Raw genomic sequence first — 22,652 nt, forward strand, 5'->3', positions numbered from 1 at the left:
ATAGTTTTACTTAAAAGAAAAAAAGAGGTAAGTTAGCCGGATTTTTTTAAAGAATGTTGTTACCAATTCTCAATATTAAATTGACTTCCACCTGAAATGTGACCCTACCGAAATGTAGAAAGGATGTCTACTGAAATGGTGTGCAACTCGCGCCCTCTTGTGAAACAAGGCAAGGCTTAATTTATGACGTCACGACGCGCGCGTTTCGTACGTACCAACGTTACTAGATTACCTCAGTTGTGGAACTCCCGCGGAGGGGAGTACCCCTCCTCATTCACTTCAATCCGCCAGCCGTCGTTCGAAGCGCCATCTATATTTTCTTTTCATAACTGTGTGTTCCAAAGAGCACAGCTGGAACGACAAATGGCGATCACAACACTGCCATTTCTCCCGCAGCGGTCACTCGAGGAACTGCACGTGACATCTATTTTGGCTTCAATCGGCCATTTCGGAGCCGAAACAGATACGGTGGAAAGGGTTACAGGGGTGCCACCCCCCCGACTCCCCAGCGGATGCGCCGCGGAATTCCACGCACCTAGGTCGGGACGCGCTACCTGAAATCACCGCTGAGGCATGGTTGTATAAAAACAATATTAATTGTGCTGCAAAACCTTGCAAGCTAAAGATTTTAGAAAACATCACGCGCCCCTCATTTTGCACTAAACTCCAATAAAAGTTACCACAAAAAGAGTTTATCCGTTGGTTTTTTCGTTTCTAGTGACGTTGAAACTAGGGGTGTCACAAACTTTTGTCGAACCGGATTTTTAGGTCGAGTTTTCGCGGTTCGAACGAACCTTCGAACTTTTCACCGAAATCGACAGGTTCGACTTTGTAGAAAGTGTGGCCAGACCTTGATAAAAGCATGTCTATGTTTGGAGAATTTTTTTTTTATGCAAAGGGTTATTTTATTTTATGAACAGTTGCAATTAAAAGAAACCAATTCTAATCACTGAAGAAGTTAATAACTTAATTTTTTGTAGTGTATTAACTGAAATAACCAATCAGCGCTGCCCTTAATTAATTCCTTAGCCATTACCATCCAATCCGAAGCCAACTGGCCAGCCTGTCGCTCATGCGCACATGAGTCGAACCTCAATACAAGGTTCGTCGAACATTCCACTAAAAGTTCGAAAAAGTCGAACCTAAACGAACTCGAACCTCAGCCAGTTCGCGACACCCCTAGTTGAAACGTACGTATCCCGATTCAGTTACCAAAGCAGCCGTCTAGCGGCACGTCGAGCGACACCGGGCGAGTCGTGGTGAGTGAGGGGGGGTACTGTTCGTGCATGCAGCAGTTCCGTAACTGAGCTAATCTAATAACGTTGGTACGGACTGGATTTCTTTACACCGCGACCGGAATTCTCGCACTTGCACTGAACACGCCTCAAGTACTTGTACATGCATGAAGTTCCACAAGCTTGCCTGTACACTTCCCATCTTTTTGTGTAACTCCAAAGATTTGTCGCTCTCTTGGCTCAGCTGCAGATCTGTGAATCTGCAGTCAACAGCGTGGTATGCAGAGAGCAAGTCGTCTGCTTGTTACGCAGGAGCAACGTTATTAGATTAGCTCAGTTACGGAACTGCTCATAGACGCCTGCATGGCCCCTCTCACTCACCACGACTCGCTTCCCGTCGTTCGATATACCAGACAGCTGCTGTGGTAACTGCAGTGCATACTATGGGATACATACGTTTCGAAGCGCAGCGTCTAGATGGCGTTCCACCATACTCTGAGCACACAGTTCGTAAACGAAAATCTAGATGGCGCTTCGAACGACGGGAGGTGGACTGAAGTGAGTGAGTGGACCCCCTGTCGGGGGAATTTCACAACTGAGGTAGTAGTAGTATGCATTGTAGGTGAAAACGGTGGGGGGAGGGGGGGGAAATAGAGAGACAATCGTGTATGTCTCTCTATATCCCCCCCCCCCCCCCGTTTTCACCTCCACACAAACTATACCACTACCTCAGTTGTGGTAATCTAGTAATGTTGCGCAGGAGATGCGGCGACATCAAAAAGACACCGAGCTCAGATTGGCTCTGATTGAAGGATAGTGGGCAGACCTCAAAGCAAGCTCTTGAGGTCTACCCACTATCCTTCATTCAGAACCAATCAGAGCTCGGCGTTTTGACGTCACCACAACCCCTGCAAAAGAAGCAGACAAACTTAGCACAGTGCAGGGGCGATTCAGCTCGCTGTTGAAGCCAGCTAGCCAGGGCCGGGGTAGAGGGAATGGAAAGGCACATATGGTAGGGTAGGGCAGGGTGGGTTCATATCACATGACCGGATGTCCTCTTAGCCAACAGCGACATTGAGCGAATCGACGTTTCAGCGAATAACGGGGGCGTGTGTTAACCCACACCCCCGCACTTACGCCGCTTCGTGGCGACAGTCTGCGGCGGCTCATTACAAAAATGTGAACCCACTTGGCCCACCCGTAAATGCCGCTTCACTGCGACCGACTATTCGCTAAGGTGTCATTCGGTGAAACGTGGGTGTTTGCTAAAACGTCATTCGATCAAGTGAGTTCCTCCCGAGCAGGGTACTCCTTTGCAGCTGAACCACTTTCGTCAAACCTGCTTTGCGCCGGCATTCTTGCATCCCGTTAAAGGGATACTGACAGGGTATTTATGCTCACCAAGGTTTTTATTTTTACACGACATATGAGAGCCGAACTACCCAGAAAACAATTCCCAGCTCGAAATTCGTTTCGTTTCTGCCCGAAAACCGCCGATCGAGAACTGGCCGGTCTGAGCCGCACTGACTCTCTTCTCTGTGGTCACATGCCGTTTTCTATGGTCTAGACACAACCACCAAAGATAGTCATAGAACATCGAAGGCACAAACACAATATTAAAAATCTAAAATGAATATGAAAACCATTTTTCGTGGCTTCTCAAAAGCTGCAAATACGTTGATTTGAAGAAAAAAGTTGCATGGCCACGTGACTTCCGCCAACTCTCTCCTCCTATATATTTCTTCTTCCTCTCCAGTGCAGTTGCATTTTCTGACTTTATTAAAAATATATGTTGCGTTAGAGCAAAATATTGATTGGGTATAGTCTTCTGACACCATAACAAATTGCCTAGCAAATAAATAAAAAAGAAAAGTGAAAGCTGTTCACAACTCCCTGTAATGCCGAATTAGAGCGCAGCTCTTGAGGAGGAGGAGGGAAGGGTACTGAGGGCCACGTGTTCTCAAGGGGGGGTCACGTGACCCCCCCCCCCCCCTTTCCCGAGGTCACACGACACCCCCACATGACTTCGGGGAGGGCTGTCACGTGACCTCAGGGGGGGGTCACGTGACCCTCCAGAGGAATTTTTCCACTGGATTTAGCGGGAAACCTTTCCGCTGGATTTAGCGGGGAAATTTTTCCGCTAGATTTAGCAGGGAAATTTTTCCACTAGATTTAGCGGGGAAATTTTTCCGCTAGATCTAGCGGGGAAATTTTTACGCTAGATTTAGCGGGCAATTTACCCATAATGCACCGCACGGTTACGCCGACGGCGACACCACTCAAGCTGGAAATGGGCGCCTAAGAGTTGCGCTCTAAAAAAAAATGGAGCTTTATTGCTTTAGTGACAACTGTGACGCATAGCACTGCACTGCTTCCGGTTTTTCAGAGGAGCAGCTGATGTGGAGGGAAACCTCGGTAGCTCAGTGGTCTCGGAAGTTTGCTGGAGTATGCGCTTGATACGTCCTTTGCTTATGTTTCGCAAGTAGGGGCTGGGCAGTGGCGTAGCCAGGGGAGGTGGAGCGTCTTCGGTTCTCTCTTTGCTCGTGACCAACATGAGACACAAGTAGCTTATCTTGGCAGCACCCAGCCGAAACAAGTATTTGCCGTGCTGGCCGGAAGCGAGTACGGCCGGCACGGCAAATGAAGATTGGAAAAGGGGGCAGGACGGGGCATCTCCTCCTCTCTCTCTCTCTTCCCCCCTCGACATAAAAAATATTTAATGTAAAGAGAACAAGGGAGGAGAAACCCCCACCACCCATCCTTCAAACAGTTGCGATACTTCTAACATGTAGTCTGTGGTTCACTTTCAGACAGTGGAACTGTGGGAGTGGCTAAGCCTAAAAAACAATGCAGTCACTTTTTCCGTGCCAAGCACCGAAATAGACATAGAGATCAGTGGTGCAAAGTGACAGAGTGCCATTTATGAGGAAACTGCGTGTGCCACCCACTGATCTCCACTAGGGTGCTAGATGGCGCGTTCGGCAAACAGGTATAAAGCCACCGGGAGCGGCTTGTCCCGGGAGTGACCGCTTGAGAGGTTTTTCAGCTCTGCCAAGTGCTGGTTTGAACAGCGTCCAGCATGCTGAATTTTTCGTTGTAATCCCGAGGGCTTGCTTGTTGCACAGTTACAGTGCATACACACCATTGGAAGTGAAACTTTTGAGATTCTAGTTGATCAAGTGTTCCTTATCTCCCACGTTTAAATGCCTTATTCTCGGGATTCAATTAGAAATGGGATTATTAAAACCCACTCAGACACAAGAAAGCATAAAGCAAAACATTGACTGAATGCACTACGAAGCCCAGCAGACGCCTGACTTCGGGGACAAGCATCAAACTTCCAGAGGCTTAACTTGTGCCAGGCTCTGAGAGCAGCTATGTGTGATACAGCCCCCTATAGTAGAGATCAGGGGTGCCACCACACAAGTATTTTTTCGTGTTTTCCTCGGTGAAAGAACTGCTGAAGACCCCCGAGAAAGGTTTTCAATTTGCAAAGCATAGTTATGGCACTAAATCTCCCTTAGTGAGGGCAAGCAAAAACCAGCAACTTAACCCAAATGAATTCCAAATAAAACAAAAAAACGAGTACATTTCTTATTATTTAGTAGTTTGCTTAGTTGAGCTTTGAATTTTTTAGTTGACTGTAATAAGAAAAACAATTTTCCACGTTTGGGCCTTTGTATGAAAGGCACAATCAGTTGGCACAAGAAACAATCTGGCCAGCTAGTCCGTTAAAACAATCGCACCAAACTTTGCATCTCTTTACTGCCAGTGACCCTTGGCCTTTAGTGTCATAAGAAAAACCCTTTTCGATCGCTTAGCAAGGGTTCCAAAGCCGAGAAGTATAGGACAGAAATTTCCAACAATTGTTAGGAGGCAGTAGCTCACAAAACCAAAAGGCTTCTTTTACTTTTCCGTTAAAAGTTGTATTCACGATCGTGTCTATTACTCCGACTCCTTTGTATTGTCCCACTGTACCGGGGTTTAACTCGACACCTTCTCTGGTGCCCGAGTTCTCAAACTGGGTTCGTAGGAACCCAGGGGTTGCCGAGAGCACCCACACGGGTTGTCCAAAGTACCCTCACAGGTTCTTCCAGCTCCCAAACCTCTTCTACCATCTCGCCCTTACGCAAATTGTTCTCTCAGTTCAATATTTGAGCAGGTCCGTGCCTCCCATTGATGCGCAACTGTGTGTCGAACACTCCCTGGTGTGTGCATTAAAGCTTAAAAGGTCTGTAGTTGTCTACACCGCTTCATTGCATCAAGATGAGATTGGTCTTCAAGGTCAAAAACCCCGACTCTGGTGGATAGCAGCGGCTCTATTTTCTGGGGTGCAGACTAAGCGCATCGCTCGACGCGTAACGAATGTCGCGGAGGGCGGGGGCAAATGCTGCACCCACAGCACGCCACTGAAGGGCGGGTCAGACGTCGCACGTTTATTTCCAATTTGAAGAACCTAAGACCCCTTCAAGGCGCGTGCAGCCTCCGCCTGGGGCTCAGCGGCCCACTTTGCCCAGCCGGGTGTCGGTCTTGGGGTTCGCCGTGATGGCCTGCACGGCCACGATGGCCTCGTTGATGCGCGTCTGCAGGTCCCGCAGGTCGTGCACATAGAGCAGGCGGAGAACCTTGGCCGCCTGGTTCAGCACGGGGTCTGCAGCGAGGTGTGAGTTTTCTTTAGTGCTCTGCCTCCACGCTCGCCTTTCTGACTCGAGAGTAGTCTTGGCCAATAAGAAAGGCCCCGCCAGCCAGGACTGGGTCTTTCATTTTGTTGGAGTCTCTACATAGATCACCGAGTGTGCGCAAGATGAAAATGTTCTAAAACACTCGGCAGAAAGGTAATCTATGCCAAGGAAACTATACTGAGTGTTTCAAAGAAGAGTGGCAAAGAAGAAAACAGTATTTTTCTCCCAACCACCCTATATGCTAGGCTTCGATGAAACACCCAGTACATGCCGCAAAAATATCGAGCAAGCACCCACCCGAAATTTGGAGATATTCTTAAAACACGGAGGGATGGGCGCTTGTTACGTCGGAGTGTAAAAATGCAGAAGGGACACGCGATAGTGAGGGCTTCACTGCTTTGCGCTTGGATACTTGGACAAGCGGCTGAGGGAGAAAGCGTCTCGGTTAGTTTACAAGCTTGGGGCGGGTGAGCGATATGTCCTTTGCTTAGTTTTCAAATGTTTTGCAAACAGGGGTTGGGTGCTTAATGCGGCGTGGGTGCAAGCCTGGTATATTTCAAGTTAGAAAGGGGGTGCTGCATTGTCACAGACAAACCGCAACTATCGCAGACTTCTGTGCATGTGCTGAGCTTGGCAGTCCAACCCAGTTATAATCAAGGCGACGTGAACAAAAAATATGCTTGCTACAATATCCATACTTCGTTATATCTCGAATTTGTAAAAGATAGTTTTTCTTATGCACGCAGCACATCGAGGTAACACAGCTTATAGCAATGGGCTCGCTGAATACCGACCACTCTAGTTTTGTTGCAGAATCTGTCATATGACTGGCACCTAACCACATCCGGCTAGGTGCCAGGAATGGGAGTTGACAGGCCGACTGCCGGCCGCACTCCGACGCAGCGCTCGTCCCCTCACCGATTGGACGCCAGTGCCAGCCAAACCTCTTCCTTGAGAGCCTCCGCGTAACTTTTGGCGGGGGAAAAACATCACGTGTTCAGACATACAGTGGCGTTCTGCTCCGTGAAACGAGCACGCCCCGGACTTCTCCGAAGAAAGAGCGAAAAACAGAGCAACAGAAAAGCAGAAAAACAAAAAAGCAGACTCCTTTGTTGCAACGATTTGAGGCAGATTAGGGAGTTTGGTTCTCTTGCCGCGAGCTGGTGCCTGAAGTCTGCTAGGCTGCATCAATATCATCTGTTGGGCTAGTTGGTTAGACATGATCAGATAAAATTAGCGCAAACGACAAGAGAAGAGAAAGGTAAGACAGGACAGGACAGAGCGCTTTGTCCTGTCCTGTCTTACCTTTCTCTTCTCTTGTCGTTTGCGCTAATTTTATCTGATCATCTGCTAGGCGCTGCCACATTCCAATTGTTTCGTTTTCCACACACTCCGTCTAATGCTTCTCACACTGCAATTGGCTGAGACAGTTGCATTTACACTGCAACCGCAGAAGAAGGCATCTACAAGTTAAAAGGTTGAGGTACACCTAAGCATTCCTTATGAGTTGTGAATGCGAAAGCATGCAAGCCGCTCATCCGCTTCCTTTTTCGCCTGCTGCATACTTTTCGTCGCTGGTCAGCGCGTGTGCTCCCCTGGTGACCTTGGACGCTCCGCGCTGAATGACACGCAGCGCCATGGGGTGAGCGGTCGTGAAAACTGACAAGCGCAGCGACCAATGGAAGCCCCGTCGACGCGCGCCAGCCAATGGAACCGAAGGAAACTATCTGCCGTTTTCGCGCTTCAGACTGATGACGTCCGCTTGCTCCATGAGACCCCCAGTTAATGCTTTCGCATTAAGAAATCTATGTAGCGCTCACGCGCTCACCTCGCACAACACGAGGCCACTTCCTGCCATCCAGTCGCCACATGCGTACACAGTTTCTCCACACTAACACATCAGATTCTGCTTTACCAGTGCCTTTGCCACACTAATATGTCAAAAGGGGCGACTTTTTTCAGTGCTAAGCAGTTACAATGAAGGCCATATTCACATTTATTAAAATACCTGGCAAGCACACCTACGTGTTAATGTGCAAGAATGTGCGACTGCGTGCGCGTGTGTGTGTGTGGGGGGGGGGGGGTGCATCTCCCTATGTAGTGTACAGGCTCCACCAATATGAAAGACTCTTTTGCCGAGGCGCAAGCCCATGCGGCGGTGCCATGCACACTTCGGCTAGAGCCACTTCAATTTCAGAGAGAGCATAGAGCAGATGTTCTATCGTTTCCTCATGCCAAGCAATGTGGGCCTAGACAAAGGGACTCCAACACAGCCATCTGAAGCTGCCTCGTCAAATGGGTCTTTCATATTGTTTGAGACTGTACTTATGTGCAGAACCAGTGGGGGGGAGGAACCGCATTCATGCAAGGTGCACAGCTTGCGGCCGGTGCGAGTAAAGAGCATGTCTTGGCAAACACCGTAAAAACCAAAATTTAAAGGGACACTGACAGGGTATTTGTGCTTGCCGAGGTTTTTAGTTGTACATGACATATGAGAGCCCAAGTACCCATAACACAATTTGCAGCTCAAAATTCGGTTTCTTTCCGCCCAAAGACTGCCGAATGAGAACTGGTCGGTTTGAGTTGCGCTCACTCTACTGCGGGACGTGTTTTCGTACTTTTCTTGTTGTCGACGTGTTTTCGCTCAAGGACCTTGAAGGTCGACTGAACGATGAGTTATAGAGGGCTTTCGCCTTAATAGAGGTGTTGGTTCCCGTAAGAGACGGCCCGCAGTATTGCGAGCAGTATTGTGAGTATTGTGTATTGTGGCGTGGGCCGTTTTCTAAGGTTTAGACACAACCACTAAATATAATCAAAGTCATGGATCATTGAAGGCACACACTCAATATTAAAAATAGAAAAATATGAAACCTACTTTTTGTGGCTTTTAAAAGGCTGCAAATACGTTGGTTGAAAAAAAAGTTGCACAGACAACCGGAAGCATTCTGTGCGTTCACTGCGTAATTCTGAACATGGCGTCGTATCGCCGCTCCAATGGGAGCTGTTCCACTGGGAAAAGCATTGGGAGAGATAATGACTGCAGATGAAACGAAATTTCATTGTGTCTATAATAGACGAGCGACGTTACCAGCCATTTGATGCAATGCTCATGGTGGAAAAATCTACACACCATAACTTAAACCCCCCCCCCCCCAGAGAATGCCAAAGATTTGCCAAAAAAACAAAAAGAAAACACAAACCATATGGAACTTTTGTGGGTTTGAATCATATTGAATGTGTGCAACCGGGAGCGTGAAACGAACATTAGTCAGTTACACGTGATATTTCTCTATTTTCGGGTTTGTTATAAGTGGGTACAAGTTTATTCTGTCACTAATTAAACTACAGAAACCGGTAGACGGACAAAGACAAACCTCTAAAAAATATTCCAGACGAGTTTCAGAATACGTATTTGCAAGGCTCGAAATGGCGGGATGTGGCAAATGGTTTCCTGGCTGGCTCGAGTGGCTACCAGTGCTTACCTCCAGAGTCAAAGCCCAGAGCGCTCTCCTTGAGCGGATACGGTTTGCCCTGCAAGGAAATGTTTGCAAACATGATTTCACTGTCAGCTTTGCTGACCAGTTGGCGCCTTCCATGCATTAAAAAAATACTTATGCTAAGGTGCTTGTGGGTGCACGCTAACTTGACCTCCTATAGTGGAAATAAAAACAGCTCGAATAGACGAGGACCAGACAAAAAAGTGACACGGACGCAGCGCTGCGTCCGTGTCACTTCTTTGTCTGGTCCTCGTCTTTTCGCGCTGTTTTTAATTCCGAAGTATGTACCAACTCGCCCAAGCCTCAACTTTCTATAGTGGCTTCTATAGTGGGTTGCATTATGTTTGCTAAAAGTCTCTTGGTGGCAACTTTCATCTCAGGGACACTAGCATCAAGACTATACAATTTTCTAACTATGCTCCCCTCTTGGTTAGTACTCGAATGTGAATATTTGATAGAAATCTGTCTGGTTGGGGCAAGACCAATTAAGAAGGGGGGATGTCCAAGCAAGCCCTAATTTGGGACGTAACGTTTCGAGGTCTACTCGGCCTTTTGATGCTTGATGCCCATTGATGCTTTACCATCAGCCTACATCAACAGGTTTTGCAATATCACAAACCCAAATGGAAATGCACCACCATAGAAAAAGACAAAAACTAAAAAAAAAAAGCCGTGCATACTGCTTTTTAACGGCCATCACCAAAGTCACCCCCGAAGAAGAGGTTGAGGAGGCCACAAAACGTTGGGTCCCTAATTTGGGCTTGGTTGAAAGCCCCTCTCTAATTGGTCGGTACTGCGTCGACTCCACCAAAGGTGAAAAAACGACAGTTCAAATAAAAGGGTAAAAAAATTGCAGGCCGCTTGCTGCAATCTAGCAGCCAATGCAGATGCAGCAGCAGCCGCCGTTCCTCCAGACAAGCCCACTCCTTTCTAACACCACTGCAACTCGGTTCGTCGTCTTCAAATGGGCACGTTCAGCAAGTGAGCGACCATTTGCAATGAGAATATCGAAGCAGCTGCAGCAGTCTTTGCCTGGTTTGCGTGGCAACAACTGCACGATGCCTGTACCGGGCACCGTCTTCCTTCGTGGTGGTCGAACATTCCACTGGTCACCTAGTGCGGCACCTCCCGATAGCCGTAGTGGTGGCCATTCTACGTCCCCTATTGAAGGCCAGCGCTGGACACGAGAGCTGTGTCGGTGTTCGGCCGGAACTCGCATTCTTGGCAGGTGCAGTGCACACAACCGTTCTCGATCTACGAGTGCAGCCCGTCTTAAAAGACGCACCGGAAGTACACTCCACGACACTGTTAGCGATAACAAGCCGTCGCCGGTTTTCTTTGTTTTTCTCTTGGTACTGAAAGACTGCCGTTGAGACTGTCATAACGGTAGAAAGTGCTCGTAAATTTTGAGGCCTGCCAGTATCTTTTCAAAGCAAAATGGGGAAAAAGCGCCGGAGTCACGTTTGCACTAACAGTGTCGTGCAATGTATGTCGCCCTGCACCGGTGTATGTTGCTGCGGGTGAATCGAATAGGCCCACCGATTAAACGCGAATCCCGGTCGAACGCTGCCACACAGCACTCTTGTAAGATCTGTGCCCCACGCCGAGCTCCAATGGGTGACGTTGAAAACCCGGCCTACGGCTTTGCCGTCCAAGGACGCAGCGACGGGTGGTCCCACTCCTCACCTGCTGGCCAGCCTGCTTCTTGCCGGGGGCCAGCTTGTCCTGCACCATGCTGCACACTGCCTGCAGGGTCACCAGGTGGTCCGGGTGGGGGCTGATGTTGAGCAGCTGTGCGAGGGCGGCCACTCCCTGCCGGAACTCCGTGCTCTCGACTGAAAGCGCCCACAAGATGCCACACTCAGAGTTACAAAGAGCCGCGAGGAAGCCGATAAAACCTTGAACGGTGCCGATTGTTGTACAAATTCGTGTTGAATATCAGAATACCCGGTAGCGATAGAAAACTAGGACAGAAAGGACGACAACTGGACACCGCCGAGTGAAAAGTTAGCGCACGGCGGTGCCCAGTTTTCCTCCCCTTTGTCCTTGTCTTCAAGCACCATCGTGCGTTCTTCATAAAACCCCCTGCCTGCAAGCACCGGGATGATGTTGAGTCGGATAAAATTATTTTTTCGCTCGTTAAATAGTCTTACTTTATTAATATTTGCAAATATGTTATGTATGTAAAATGTGGTGATGCAACTAGAACTAAGCAGAACAAATGTATTAATCCTTTCGTGGTTAAAGTTTTTTTTCTCCAAAAGGTGTGCCCCAGTTGTTGGATTTGTTTTCCAAAGAGGGAGTACAAAGAAAGAATCAATGCACATGTTTTTGTAGTTACCCAATGGGAGCACGGAGAGTGCTTGCAAACTGTCCAGATCAAGAAGCATTAGAGAACAATGCTGAAGGTGAAAAATTGTCACCTTCCTTCCATCTTTTTTTATTTTTTAGTTTACTTTTGAAACTTTTTGGCGGTCTCGGACTCTGAACCGAAGGTACTTTACGAAGTTTTTCCATCGGATGATGGACCTTTCAACCTCTTTCTGTCCCCCTATTCGCTTGTCAGCACATGGTTCCTGCGATTAAGTGCATAGAAGAATAAAGGACAACTCCGCTTCATGTTTGCTTGCGCAAAAACAATGTGGTCCTCTTCAGCATCACATAGTAAAACCACATGTCAAACATTACGATTTAGTTCTGTCTAAATGTTTGTTAAACGGTATGCAAACTTTGGAATGCGCCAAGTTGCCATTTTGGGGTGCAAGTATCAATTTGTTGCTAATTGTGCGTCAATTAGGAACACAGTAAAGAAAGTTTACTGGTTGGTTTATAAACATAAACGACAGAAAAAATATGTCTCACAAACTCACGCTCTGGGGGGGAGGTTTCGATTTTAAAACTCACATCCCCCTTAAGGACAAGAATGAGCAATGCAAATATGCTGCATCTGTGGTAACGGTTCCCGCATTGCGCAAGTTTGCAGAGGGTGTCGGAAGGTTAATTGCACAACATGGCAGAAAGTTGGGTGGGTTCGTCGATCGTTGTACAAGATGGGAACACTGCAATTTGACAAAGGATAAGAAACAAGAAGTGCACAGACACAGCACTGACTATCAACTGAAAGCTTATTCTCCAGCGAGTAGCGATTGCTCTTTCTAAATTGCTTACGAACTGTACCTATACTAGTAAAGTTATGTTCAAATGTGCTGGAAAATAAACCTTCAGCTGATAGTCAACGCTGTGTCCGTGCACTCCTTTCTTGTCCTTTGTCGAATTGCACTGTTCCCACCCTGTTCATTGCACATTTTAGTACATTTTTTGTTTTTTCTCGGAAAATTGCTTACCCATGTTTTTTGTCTTTTATCTTTTCATGCTTAAGTGGGTGTTCTTTCAAAACTTTAAGGTATAGTAAAGGCTGCTTGGCACATTTGCGTGTGCAGTCGAGTGGGTCAATTCCCTTGGAGTCCTTTACGATGAGAGAATGCAGTTGCACACGAGCAGGTGACTACACTTTTTTTCAAATTTCTTAATATCATTGTGCTAAAAAAAAAAACAAGAAATAAAAACAGTGCGAATTCGCAGAAAGCAGTTTTAGAGGTTCAAACGATACACGTAATTAAAAAGACGGCTCTATCGAAAGGCGAAAACGTCACGTTCCTCTGAAGGTTACTTCATAAAATAAGCACTTAACAGGGGTCACCATTTAATGCATTATAAAGTTAGCATCCTGCACCCATTTTTACTCATTTCCAGGGTCACTTTGCGAGTCAAGGCTGCACAATATAGGCTGACCCCAAGAAAAAAAAAAAAGAAAACCAAAACGAGGTATTTGCATTTAAATGGTGCAAGGTCAATCTGTTATTGAACTGTGTCGACGTTGTCACACGCTGTGGATGAGATGCGTAAGCCACTACAAGGCTTACGCCTGCCAAACGGAATCAGCTGGAATGCAAGGCACTTTCTCAGCACGGAGCCGGTGACACAACCCCGAAATCTCTTTTGCACCCATTTTAACCGTCGGGAGAGACGCCCGCATTTGCCGGCCAACCAGCCGGAGACTCTCGCAATCAGGGAGGGTGAAGGACCGAGCGAAGGCGGCCGGCGTGCCCGCCGAAGGAACGACAACTCACAGTCCATGCCGTCCAACGGGTTGCTGTGCACCAAGGTGGGTCCCTTGGAGTCCGGCTGCTCGCAGTCCACCGCAAACTTGTCGGCTGCGTCGGACAAACAGTGCTCTATGGTCCTCCCTATAATGCCTGGAGGCACCCTATCTCTCATCCGTGCATCGAAAGTTGTCCCGAAGTGGCAACAGATGACGCCGCAGAAGACTGCGTGTCGTGTTGTCGGATGTCGCGACCCTGGCACCGTAGTCCTGCCCTAGCAATGGGCCTGAGGGACGGCGGCAACGGTTCAGTGGTCACACGCAACGACTGGTCGACTGGTTTTCAACGGACGCTGCACTCTCGAGAAATGTGTATTTTAACCCCTTGGCCGCCAATCACGAGTGTCGCTCGTGCCCTCCGGCATCATTCCGACAGTACCACACAGAGAAGAACTCTTGAATGGACGCGTCGGATAGCCGGGAATTAATAGTGACTGCAACAAACAACAGCTGAAGACCAAAATGAAGGTTTAGATTGACTTTCATCCAAATTGCCAGTTTTAAATAAAATCTTGCTGTGTTTTATGAAAAAAAAAGTCTACAGTCGGTGACAGGAGGAACCTCCTCCCGCCCCTCTCTCCTTTGGCAGGGAAAACTCTGGAGAGGAGGTTGCCTCTTCTCCAGCATTCGCTCTGCTAAAGTGGAAAGAGGGGGAGGAGCCTCCACTTTATTCTTAACCTGTCACCGACTATAGTTTTCAATGGGTTGAACCTGCGTGACACATACATACTAAACCACATTTTCCCCCAAAACAAGAAATCAATGAGCTCAGTATTTCTCTTGCAAGGTGCAATTCAACAGAACCACATGTGTCAGTCCAGTCCCCTTTTGCATTTTGTCGCAACATGTGTAGGAGGGTATGTGAAGGCATGCATAAAAACAAATGGGCGTAGCTGTCATCCATGCTCCTTCCCTCCTATGGGAAGAGGCCATACAAAGTGGCTCCTATTCTGAGGTCGCTGTGACGTTGACCTTGAAACAAAAAGCTACTTTTGAGGTGGCACATGCGAGCAGAAGTCACTCTAAACTAACGTGCATATCACAAGCTAAATAGTGCATTTTCTTGACGTTTCTTTTTTTGTAGGGGGGAGGGGGAAGCATTTTGACATATGTGGCCTATTTATGCAGTTCGTAAAAGAATGTTTTTTAAGAGCAGAGTCTTTATAGAGAGTGGCTACTTCAACCTTTTTTGCAATGTTTCGTCCCGCTACTGTAAACAGCTTGCACTTTGCAGCAACCTCATTCTTACAAATCGAATACAACTGCGAGAAATTGATTGCACAAAGGCATCCCCCACACTAATTAAAACAGAGGGCTCACAAACCACTTGACTGCAGACTGCCAACTTTAGTTTAGAAAAAGCAGCATTTGGCAAATTCACAAAACAATTAAGCCTCAAAGCATATGCCCATTCACGGTACCACATTTCTCGTTTTGCAAACAATACATCAACACAAAAACCTCACTCCACCTCTCCTGCGCATAACCATACCACCGTCGCTCAACTCCAGAAAGGAATGCCATTTTACACATGCCTCATTTTTGCATTAGGCTCCCCAATTACATTGCAGCGTGTGCGGTGGAGTGGGAAATTTGCATGGCTGCTGTGCAGACAAACGAGGTGTGAACCCTACTAGGCCTGGGGATTAATTTTATTGAAGCTTGCTCTTCTGGAAAGTTTCAGCCAATTCTCGGCTGTCGTCGTGTGTTGAGAACATTCCAGGACATAGCGCGTGTGTAAAACACATGGTAACGGGCTGCTCAGGGTAAGTTGCCCTTCCGTCACTGACACCGGATGCTCTATACCAGGGATGGCCAGAGTGACCCGGCCTAAGAGCAGCAAACAAAACCACGAAACTTCCAAGAGCTGCGGGAGGTGGGGGCAAACTTTTTTCCTGAGCAATACACGAAACTCAAACTACTTTCAATCTATCAGAGTCAAAAGCAGTCCAACTGTGCGTAAGGTAGCAGTAGCACAAGACTACTAAACTGCAACCTGTCTTTCGACTTAAAATGCGTTCCATTTCTCTTTTTGGGAAAGTGGTCGTGTGACCGGGAGGGAGGCGGGGAAGTGGGAAGGAGGGAGCCGCGAGCCATACTTTAATATGCAAACAGCCGTATGCGGCTCGCGAGCCGCATCTTGGCCACCCCTGCTCTATACCTTTCATTTTAGTTTGTAGGCACGAATTGGCCTTGGCTTGAACATTCGGCTTGATTTCCTACTTTTCTTTAAACACCGAAAGATTGCTTACTTCTAGTAATCGTAGTGCTGGGGTCAATGACAACCTCGATGTAAATGTCTCTAGTGTGCTATGGCTGGACATAAGCAAACATTGTTGACTGGGAAGTACAGTCATCTTTGCTTCATTGCCCCTTGCCGCGATAACAAGATTGGCATGAACACATTATTTAAAAATATTATACTTTCAACTTTTCTTGATTGCACACCGGAAGTTAGCCCACTCCTTACTTTCACCAAATTTTTTCTCGATTCTAGGTGGGCTATTTTTCGAGGTATTATGGTAGTACCCTCAATTTATGATGCAGAGGCAGGAGCACGTAATAGCATGTGAACACTTATCAGATGTGTAAGCTACGAGATATAATACGAGAGTGAAGCCACATTATTCAATCAATGTCAAAAAAAGAAAATAACGAAAAAAAGGACATGGTATACGGCAGTCGACATAAAAATCCCATTTTCCACAAAGGGTAAGAAAAAAGAAAGGAGAACAATGAAACTTGCCTAATTCGGACACTAATGGTGTAAGCCAGGCCAGGTAAGGTAACATTCAACTGAGAAATGATTTTTAATAATTAGAGACTACTAAAAATATATATATTTTTTAAATAAGTAAATAAATAAATTAATAAATAAAACATACATCTTTAAAAAAAATTACCTAAAACAAAATATCGTGCAATATTTATGCTGCCAAACACAATTTAGGTCGAGGTAGCCCTGCTCTATGGCCCCACTTTTAATAAAAGGTGCTTAGGCAACTAAGCACCGTTTCTAGGTTTTCATTGGTTGGAGAGATGATTGACAAGTGAAATGTTTGTTGCAAAATTGTTTCTGCTGTGGTAACCTTTTATTTGACATGCTTTCATGTTTGAGAAATAGACGATATAAATAGAGTCATTAGGGTTTCAAAAATATCAGGAGAGAGTCATTAGGGTTTCAAAAATATCAGGAGATTGCCTTATCCTCTTCGATTTCAAACGATAACAAACATGGCTGCCAGCAGCATCTGCATTGAGTAGTTTCTCACATTGCCTAACTCGTTGAGTTTGTCTATTTCTATGAGTGCGAGTTGCTTCACGTTCGTTGAGATGTTCAGAGGAAGATCTCCACTGACGTAGTTTGCAGCAAACAACTGTTGCCAGTACACACGTCCCACGTCAACTATTTTGCTGGATCTGGCTTCATTCATTCATTTGTGCATTTTGATGCTGAATACAGATTTCCGTTCTCATAAAAGTGTCCCTGCTACTCTGAGAATCCTGCAACCGTCGTGAGTACATAGAGGTAACCTACACAGGTACAAATTTGCAAGCCATTTTGCTGGAAGCAATTGAAGGTTCACATTGCTTCAGGTTTGTCCAGCTATGTTTCCGTCGTTTCACTTTGAAAGGCCCGTAGCTCTCAAGTTTTGAAAAGTGCACCTGGCTTGCTGGAGCCACTATTTTTGAGTTGTGTTTTACTTGTGCGTCATGACGCTCACCCACCTTGCTCGCGAACGATATGCAAGAAAACACAAACAAAAAAACTGGAAGAACTGCATTTTTTTGTTGATATTTTTTTAGTGTTTTCGGCTGCTTTTTAGAGCACGACGACGGATGCTTGTATTGGAATGTGGCTCACACATGATGCAATGCTATACCTTGTTCTCTGCTAAGCTGACAAGGCGATGGAAACTGCGTGTTTATCGGTCCGATCCACCGCCTGCTTTTTATTGTTTGACCCGAGAGTACTATGTGTAAAAGGTGTGATCATATGGTGCAAGACCGACATTTGACTGGTAGAACCAGCATGTAGCTTTCACTTCCTTGTGAGCTTAGCAGTGGAGTATAGGACGCCGTTTTCATGGTTGCGTCCTTCGAGCATCGCAGACGGTTTTAGACGGGAGCAGAATAGCAGACGGACGCAGGCGATAGTAGATGCCGAGTGCCGCTTTCATGACCACGTCTTAGCATTGTAGACGACAATAGACGGTGGCGAAATAGCAGACAATATCGGAGGCTGCTGCGCGTCTTCTCGCACAACTAGCAGGTGGTGCCGTATGCCAGACTAGACGCACCAGACGTTGCAAAAGGGAGACACTAGGCTTGCGAGCATGTTCGGCTGAGCAACCAAGACAATCCAGTAGTAATGGGCAGGGCCAGTGATCTGTGGGCGGGGCGGAACTTAGAGAGGGTCGTGACCTCCAACTAAATTGCATCTAACAACAAATACCGAGTGGAAAAAAAGTTTGCCATGGAAAAATGAGCAAACAGATATGTGACCCATCCACCTTTTAAAAATATTTATATTTTCAAATTTCAGTGTTTTTTTTAAAAAGAACTGAACTCTCAAAAAATTTCTTTTTAAGTGCCGTAATAAGACATCTATACTCATTCTCACTTCAAAAACCGAAGTAAAATAAGTATGGCTTCTCACGGAGCATCACTAATTTCCCTCTTTATGCTGAGGATTAAGACATGTGTAGGTGCATTTTAGATTAGATGTATGTTACTTTATCAAGACGTACACTTTTCAAATGCCAAAAGCGTCACTTCTGGCTTCGACAACCAAATCTTGTAAGAACTACATTGCGCAGCGTACAAAGAAGGAGCAAAACTTTCTTTTTCTTGAGGTGAAAACTGGTATAATATGTAAAACAAAAAAAAAATCTTTCCCCTAAAAAATAAAAAATACAGTGCAATATTTATGGAAATCGCAAGTTGGGCTAGTTGGTTCAGAGTCATACTCAGGATTTACGCCATAAAACACAGGGCCAATACAAACACTGTATTGTCCCTCAGTTTATGTCTCAGTTTTTATGGCGAAATCCTTGGTAGCAATGCTGATGTTGCGAAACTCATTCGAGCGATTCTTGAACGTGTTCTTACTCGGGGTCAACGTCTCAAAATAGAAGCACACCGTAAATGACTTATTTTTTGCGAGCTCAATATTTCGCGATTTAGGTCAAAGCTGAAGTTTTTGGAATAATTTGCAGGTTCTAATTTTCGCGAAGCGGTGGGATTTCCAAATTCCATCCAAAGTGTTTACAGTTCACCGGAATTGTTCGCGGGACCTATTTTTCGCAAACTGTAGGCAACTCGTGAAATTTAGGTCCCCGCAAAAATGAGGTTGTTTACAATATTTTGGAATCGCTTCTAGCTCAAAATGAGACATACAACATAAATATGGCAATAAATTATGTTTTTTCTTTTAGGCATTTTATTTGCGACTTAAATTGCCACTCCAGGCAGTTAACTCTTTCCCAACCATGGGGAAAATGCCTGTCTTGTGTGGCTTTTAGAGCGCAGCTTTTAGGCGCTTGTTTCCTTGTTGAGCGGCGTCGCCATCAGCGTAACTGCCCCGCTAAATTTAGCGGGAAATTGAATTGGTGTTGAGGTCATGTGATGTCGATTTTACCACTAAATTTAGCAGGAAAATTTAACGGTGGGAGGAGAGGAGGAGGAGGAGGAAAGGAGGACGAGGAGGGGCATACCCTCCCCTCCTTTTCCTCCTCCTCAAGAGCTGCACTCTAGTTTCACATTACAGAGATTTGTAAACATTCTTCAATTTTTTGTTACTTTTTTTCCTGAGGGATCTATAATGTTTACAACATGATGCTATACATATAAATGAAGCTATATAAATGGGCTTTTGAATTATGGAATTGGCGAAGCAGAGATCTAAATTTAATGCCATATTTCAATTGTCAAACACAGCTGCGCTTAGCCCAACATGCCATTGGGCTAAGCGGTAGTTTCTCAATATGGTGAAGCATGGATCAGAACTGATGACAATCTGGCTCCATTATCAGACCTACCACTGCTGTCTGAATAAAAAAAAAATTGAGGGAGGATTTACGAGGATTACCAAATTCGTGGAGGCACGCCGGACCGATGGAAGTGCCCATGGCCGCCCCAAATGACGACATGCCACCAGTTTCACACTCAGCTTCAAGATTGCTACCATATAGAAGGAGGAAGAGAAACACGGAAACCAACACAATAGTTTTCAAACTACCTACGAGATGGTGCAGTGGGTGTGAGAACTCCGTCAGCGTTTTGAAATGGGCCTCCGTACCCGTCAATCATGGGTCGATACCTTACGGGTGCGGTCAGAAAAGAGTTATAAAACAACAGTACAAACGCTATCATCATCATCCCTGTGGGATGATGATGATAGTGTTTGTACTTGACTATATGCGCTACGAGTTTGATAGACCAGTGCGCACATTACATGGGTACAAACACTATCATCATCATTTCACAGAGGTACAATTTTGGTTCTGTCTGCAAATTGAAAAATTTGTATTGTAACATAAATACTGGAAAAAACCTTTTCTTTCTTTTTTTACGAACATTCATTTCGAGCCATGCCTGTCCTAACCAGATAGGAAAAAAATAAACATGTTTCTAGGTTCAGTGTGTTTTTTTAACAGGAACTGACTCTGACAGTGGAGCAAGTTATGCCCACTACACCACGGGCTCGGCACTCACGGGTGTCCGAGTACTCGAGGTGCACGGCGAGTCCCAACAGCCAGTCGAGTACTGCACGCTCGTCCGCAGGGTCGTGGGGGCAGCCAAGGTCCCGCAGGTACTGCAATGGACGGACCACACTCCCTTTGAGCCCACGCTCCCAAAAGCAGAACCAGAATGCGGCTGTACTTCAAAATCCACTTATAACGCGAAAACCCGAAAATTCAATCATTATAACCGATTATCGTTGTATCTGGACTGGAAACTGAGTGTTTCTAGTCTAGAAACTGATCGTTATAAGCAGTGCATCGTTATATGCGGTATTGTTACAAGTGGTATGCACTGTAGTCGCCGACGGGACGAGAACGGCGGGTCGTCTTCTTCGACTGTCCGGCCTCCAGCATTGATTGACCAAACGCCGACGAGAGCGCGCCATACCGCGTGAAAGGCCTGCACCCAACCGGGGTCCTCGATCTGCCTCAGGGTGCCACGCTGTTCGAGTTTGTAGTGGCGGATCTTCTGGTCCTCCAGCCAGGCCACCAAGCTGCGCAGCTGGCCGATGCCTGGAGGAGAAGCACCACTTCAGTTTGTGCCATCGTGGGCAACACATATGCCGTCGTAGAGCCCCCACAATTCGCACCACCGCTGCGATACCCCTAGAGGAGAACTACCAGGTGTTCAGAGCAGAGAAGAAAGCCAGTTTTTTTTTTCCACCGTAAAGGTAAACTGCGTCGCCGACTGCTCACTGCTGCTTCCACCGAAATGCAGCGCTAGTGATCAAGGCCGGGTGTGGAGAGCATGCCGTGATTTGATTAAAAAGTTATAAGCAATTGTCAATGACAGAACGGGGGCCCTATAAGTCCACAAACACAGGGAACAAACAATGTCTGACACTGGGAATAGGCACCAATTTTTCACTGAAAATTTCTGATCTCACACTAGAAAACTCTAGCAATGTGTCATTTTGCTCTCACAGGCTGTTTTAATGAGCAGATAGACAGAAACAGCTTCTGTGCTTTCATTCCGAGAGCCGGAAAAGCTCATGACGACTTCCAGCAATACGACTCCAGAGACGGCACAAAAAGAATTTATTTAGTGCAACCGACACACTTCTATAAAGATAGGCCAGATATGCAAGACATAGCAGAAAGGAAGCTGCCCAAATATCTCTGACGTGCAGTGCACGATGGTTCAATCTCCACCTTTGTCCGTTTCTATTTGGATGAGCATCGTACTGGCGTGCAGTGGTATCACTACTGCGTGGTACACGTTAAAGACCCCAGGATGGCAGTGGTACTTCACTGGCTATAATTTTTATTTACATTTGATATACCAGATGCCCACTGAGACTGCCTAACTTCTGGCATTTCTAAACATACACAACACAGGGACGGAACTAGAGCTAACTAGCAACTCTCAGTTTACTGCACACGAAAAAGATGAGGAGGTCGTGAGTAGTGTAGACATCAGATTACCCCGAGACTGCCGGTAAGCAAAGAATGACATATGGACGAAAGGTCTCACACACAGCTGTGATTGAGACTTCTAGTGCGTTCACCAGCTCGCTAGCGCCCTGTTCTGTGAGTTGTGCCTTTTTTGTGCGCAATAAATCACCAGTCGCTTGTTAGAGCTTGTCCACACCACTTCTTCAACTTGGTCCTCGTTCATAGAGTTGTTTTTGTGTTTTTTGTGTGTTTACCCATTAAGTTTAAGTCTCACTCACTCACTCTCTCTCACTCACACTCACACACACACGCACACGCGCGCGTGCGCACGCACGCACGCACGCACGCACGCACGCACGCACGCACGCACGCACGCATATGAAAAAAAAAAAAAAATAACACATGGCCAGGGAGGGCATGCGAGACCGATTCCTCACTTTGGACGTTGAAGGTGTCTGGGCTGTGGAAGCCAAGTGCGGTCAGTTTGCGCCGGAACATGGTCCTGTGTCGTGCAACGGGGTTCCGAGCGTCGCAGCGGTCAGTCACACTTGTCGCTCAGCGGTACAGAAGCCGCGCCAAACCAACGCCGAACCCGGCGCCCACGCGAAATGACAGCGAGTGCACCTCGCCAAACACCAAGCTCGGCGTCGGTCAAGGTACAGTGCCTCGAAGCCCAACAGTGAGCCGTCAAGTTACGATGGCGAGCAGAGATCAGTGTGGAGGCGAAAACCTACGATAAACAACGCAATATCGCTTGTAAGGCTGTGAAGGTTCGGTGAAATCAGATTCCACTGTATCGTCCACGAGTTCGAGTCTCCTAGTTGGGAACACAGGTTGGGGATGTTGATCTCTTGTGGATTGGATCAGATTGGATTGGATTAGGCTCGTGAACATCGAACCTCTTCCACACCTCCGCTACAAAGGCTAGATATTCA

General features: G+C 46.6%; 1 protein-coding gene across 1 annotated transcript; it reads right to left on the minus strand.

The window, feature by feature from the left end:
- Positions 1-5,650: 5,650 nt before the first annotated feature.
- On the minus strand, positions 5,651-22,587 carry LOC120843859 (RNA transcription, translation and transport factor protein). Its single transcript, XM_040215310.3, has 7 exons — positions 22,155-22,587; positions 20,711-20,835; positions 20,294-20,393; positions 13,545-13,628; positions 11,101-11,249; positions 9,400-9,448; positions 5,651-5,886 (listed from the first exon to the last, which is right to left on the minus strand). The coding sequence occupies exons 1-7, from the start codon at positions 22,213-22,215 to the stop codon at positions 5,732-5,734; spliced, it is 723 nt and encodes a 240-aa protein (XP_040071244.2). The 5' UTR covers positions 22,216-22,587; the 3' UTR covers positions 5,651-5,731.
- Between the last annotated feature and the right edge of the window lie 65 nt (positions 22,588-22,652).

The sequence above is a fragment of the Ixodes scapularis genome, unplaced genomic scaffold (assembly GCF_016920785.2).
Source record: "Ixodes scapularis isolate PalLabHiFi unplaced genomic scaffold, ASM1692078v2 PGA_scaffold2__306_contigs__length_199485367, whole genome shotgun sequence".
NCBI lineage: Eukaryota > Metazoa > Arthropoda > Arachnida > Ixodida > Ixodidae > Ixodes > Ixodes scapularis.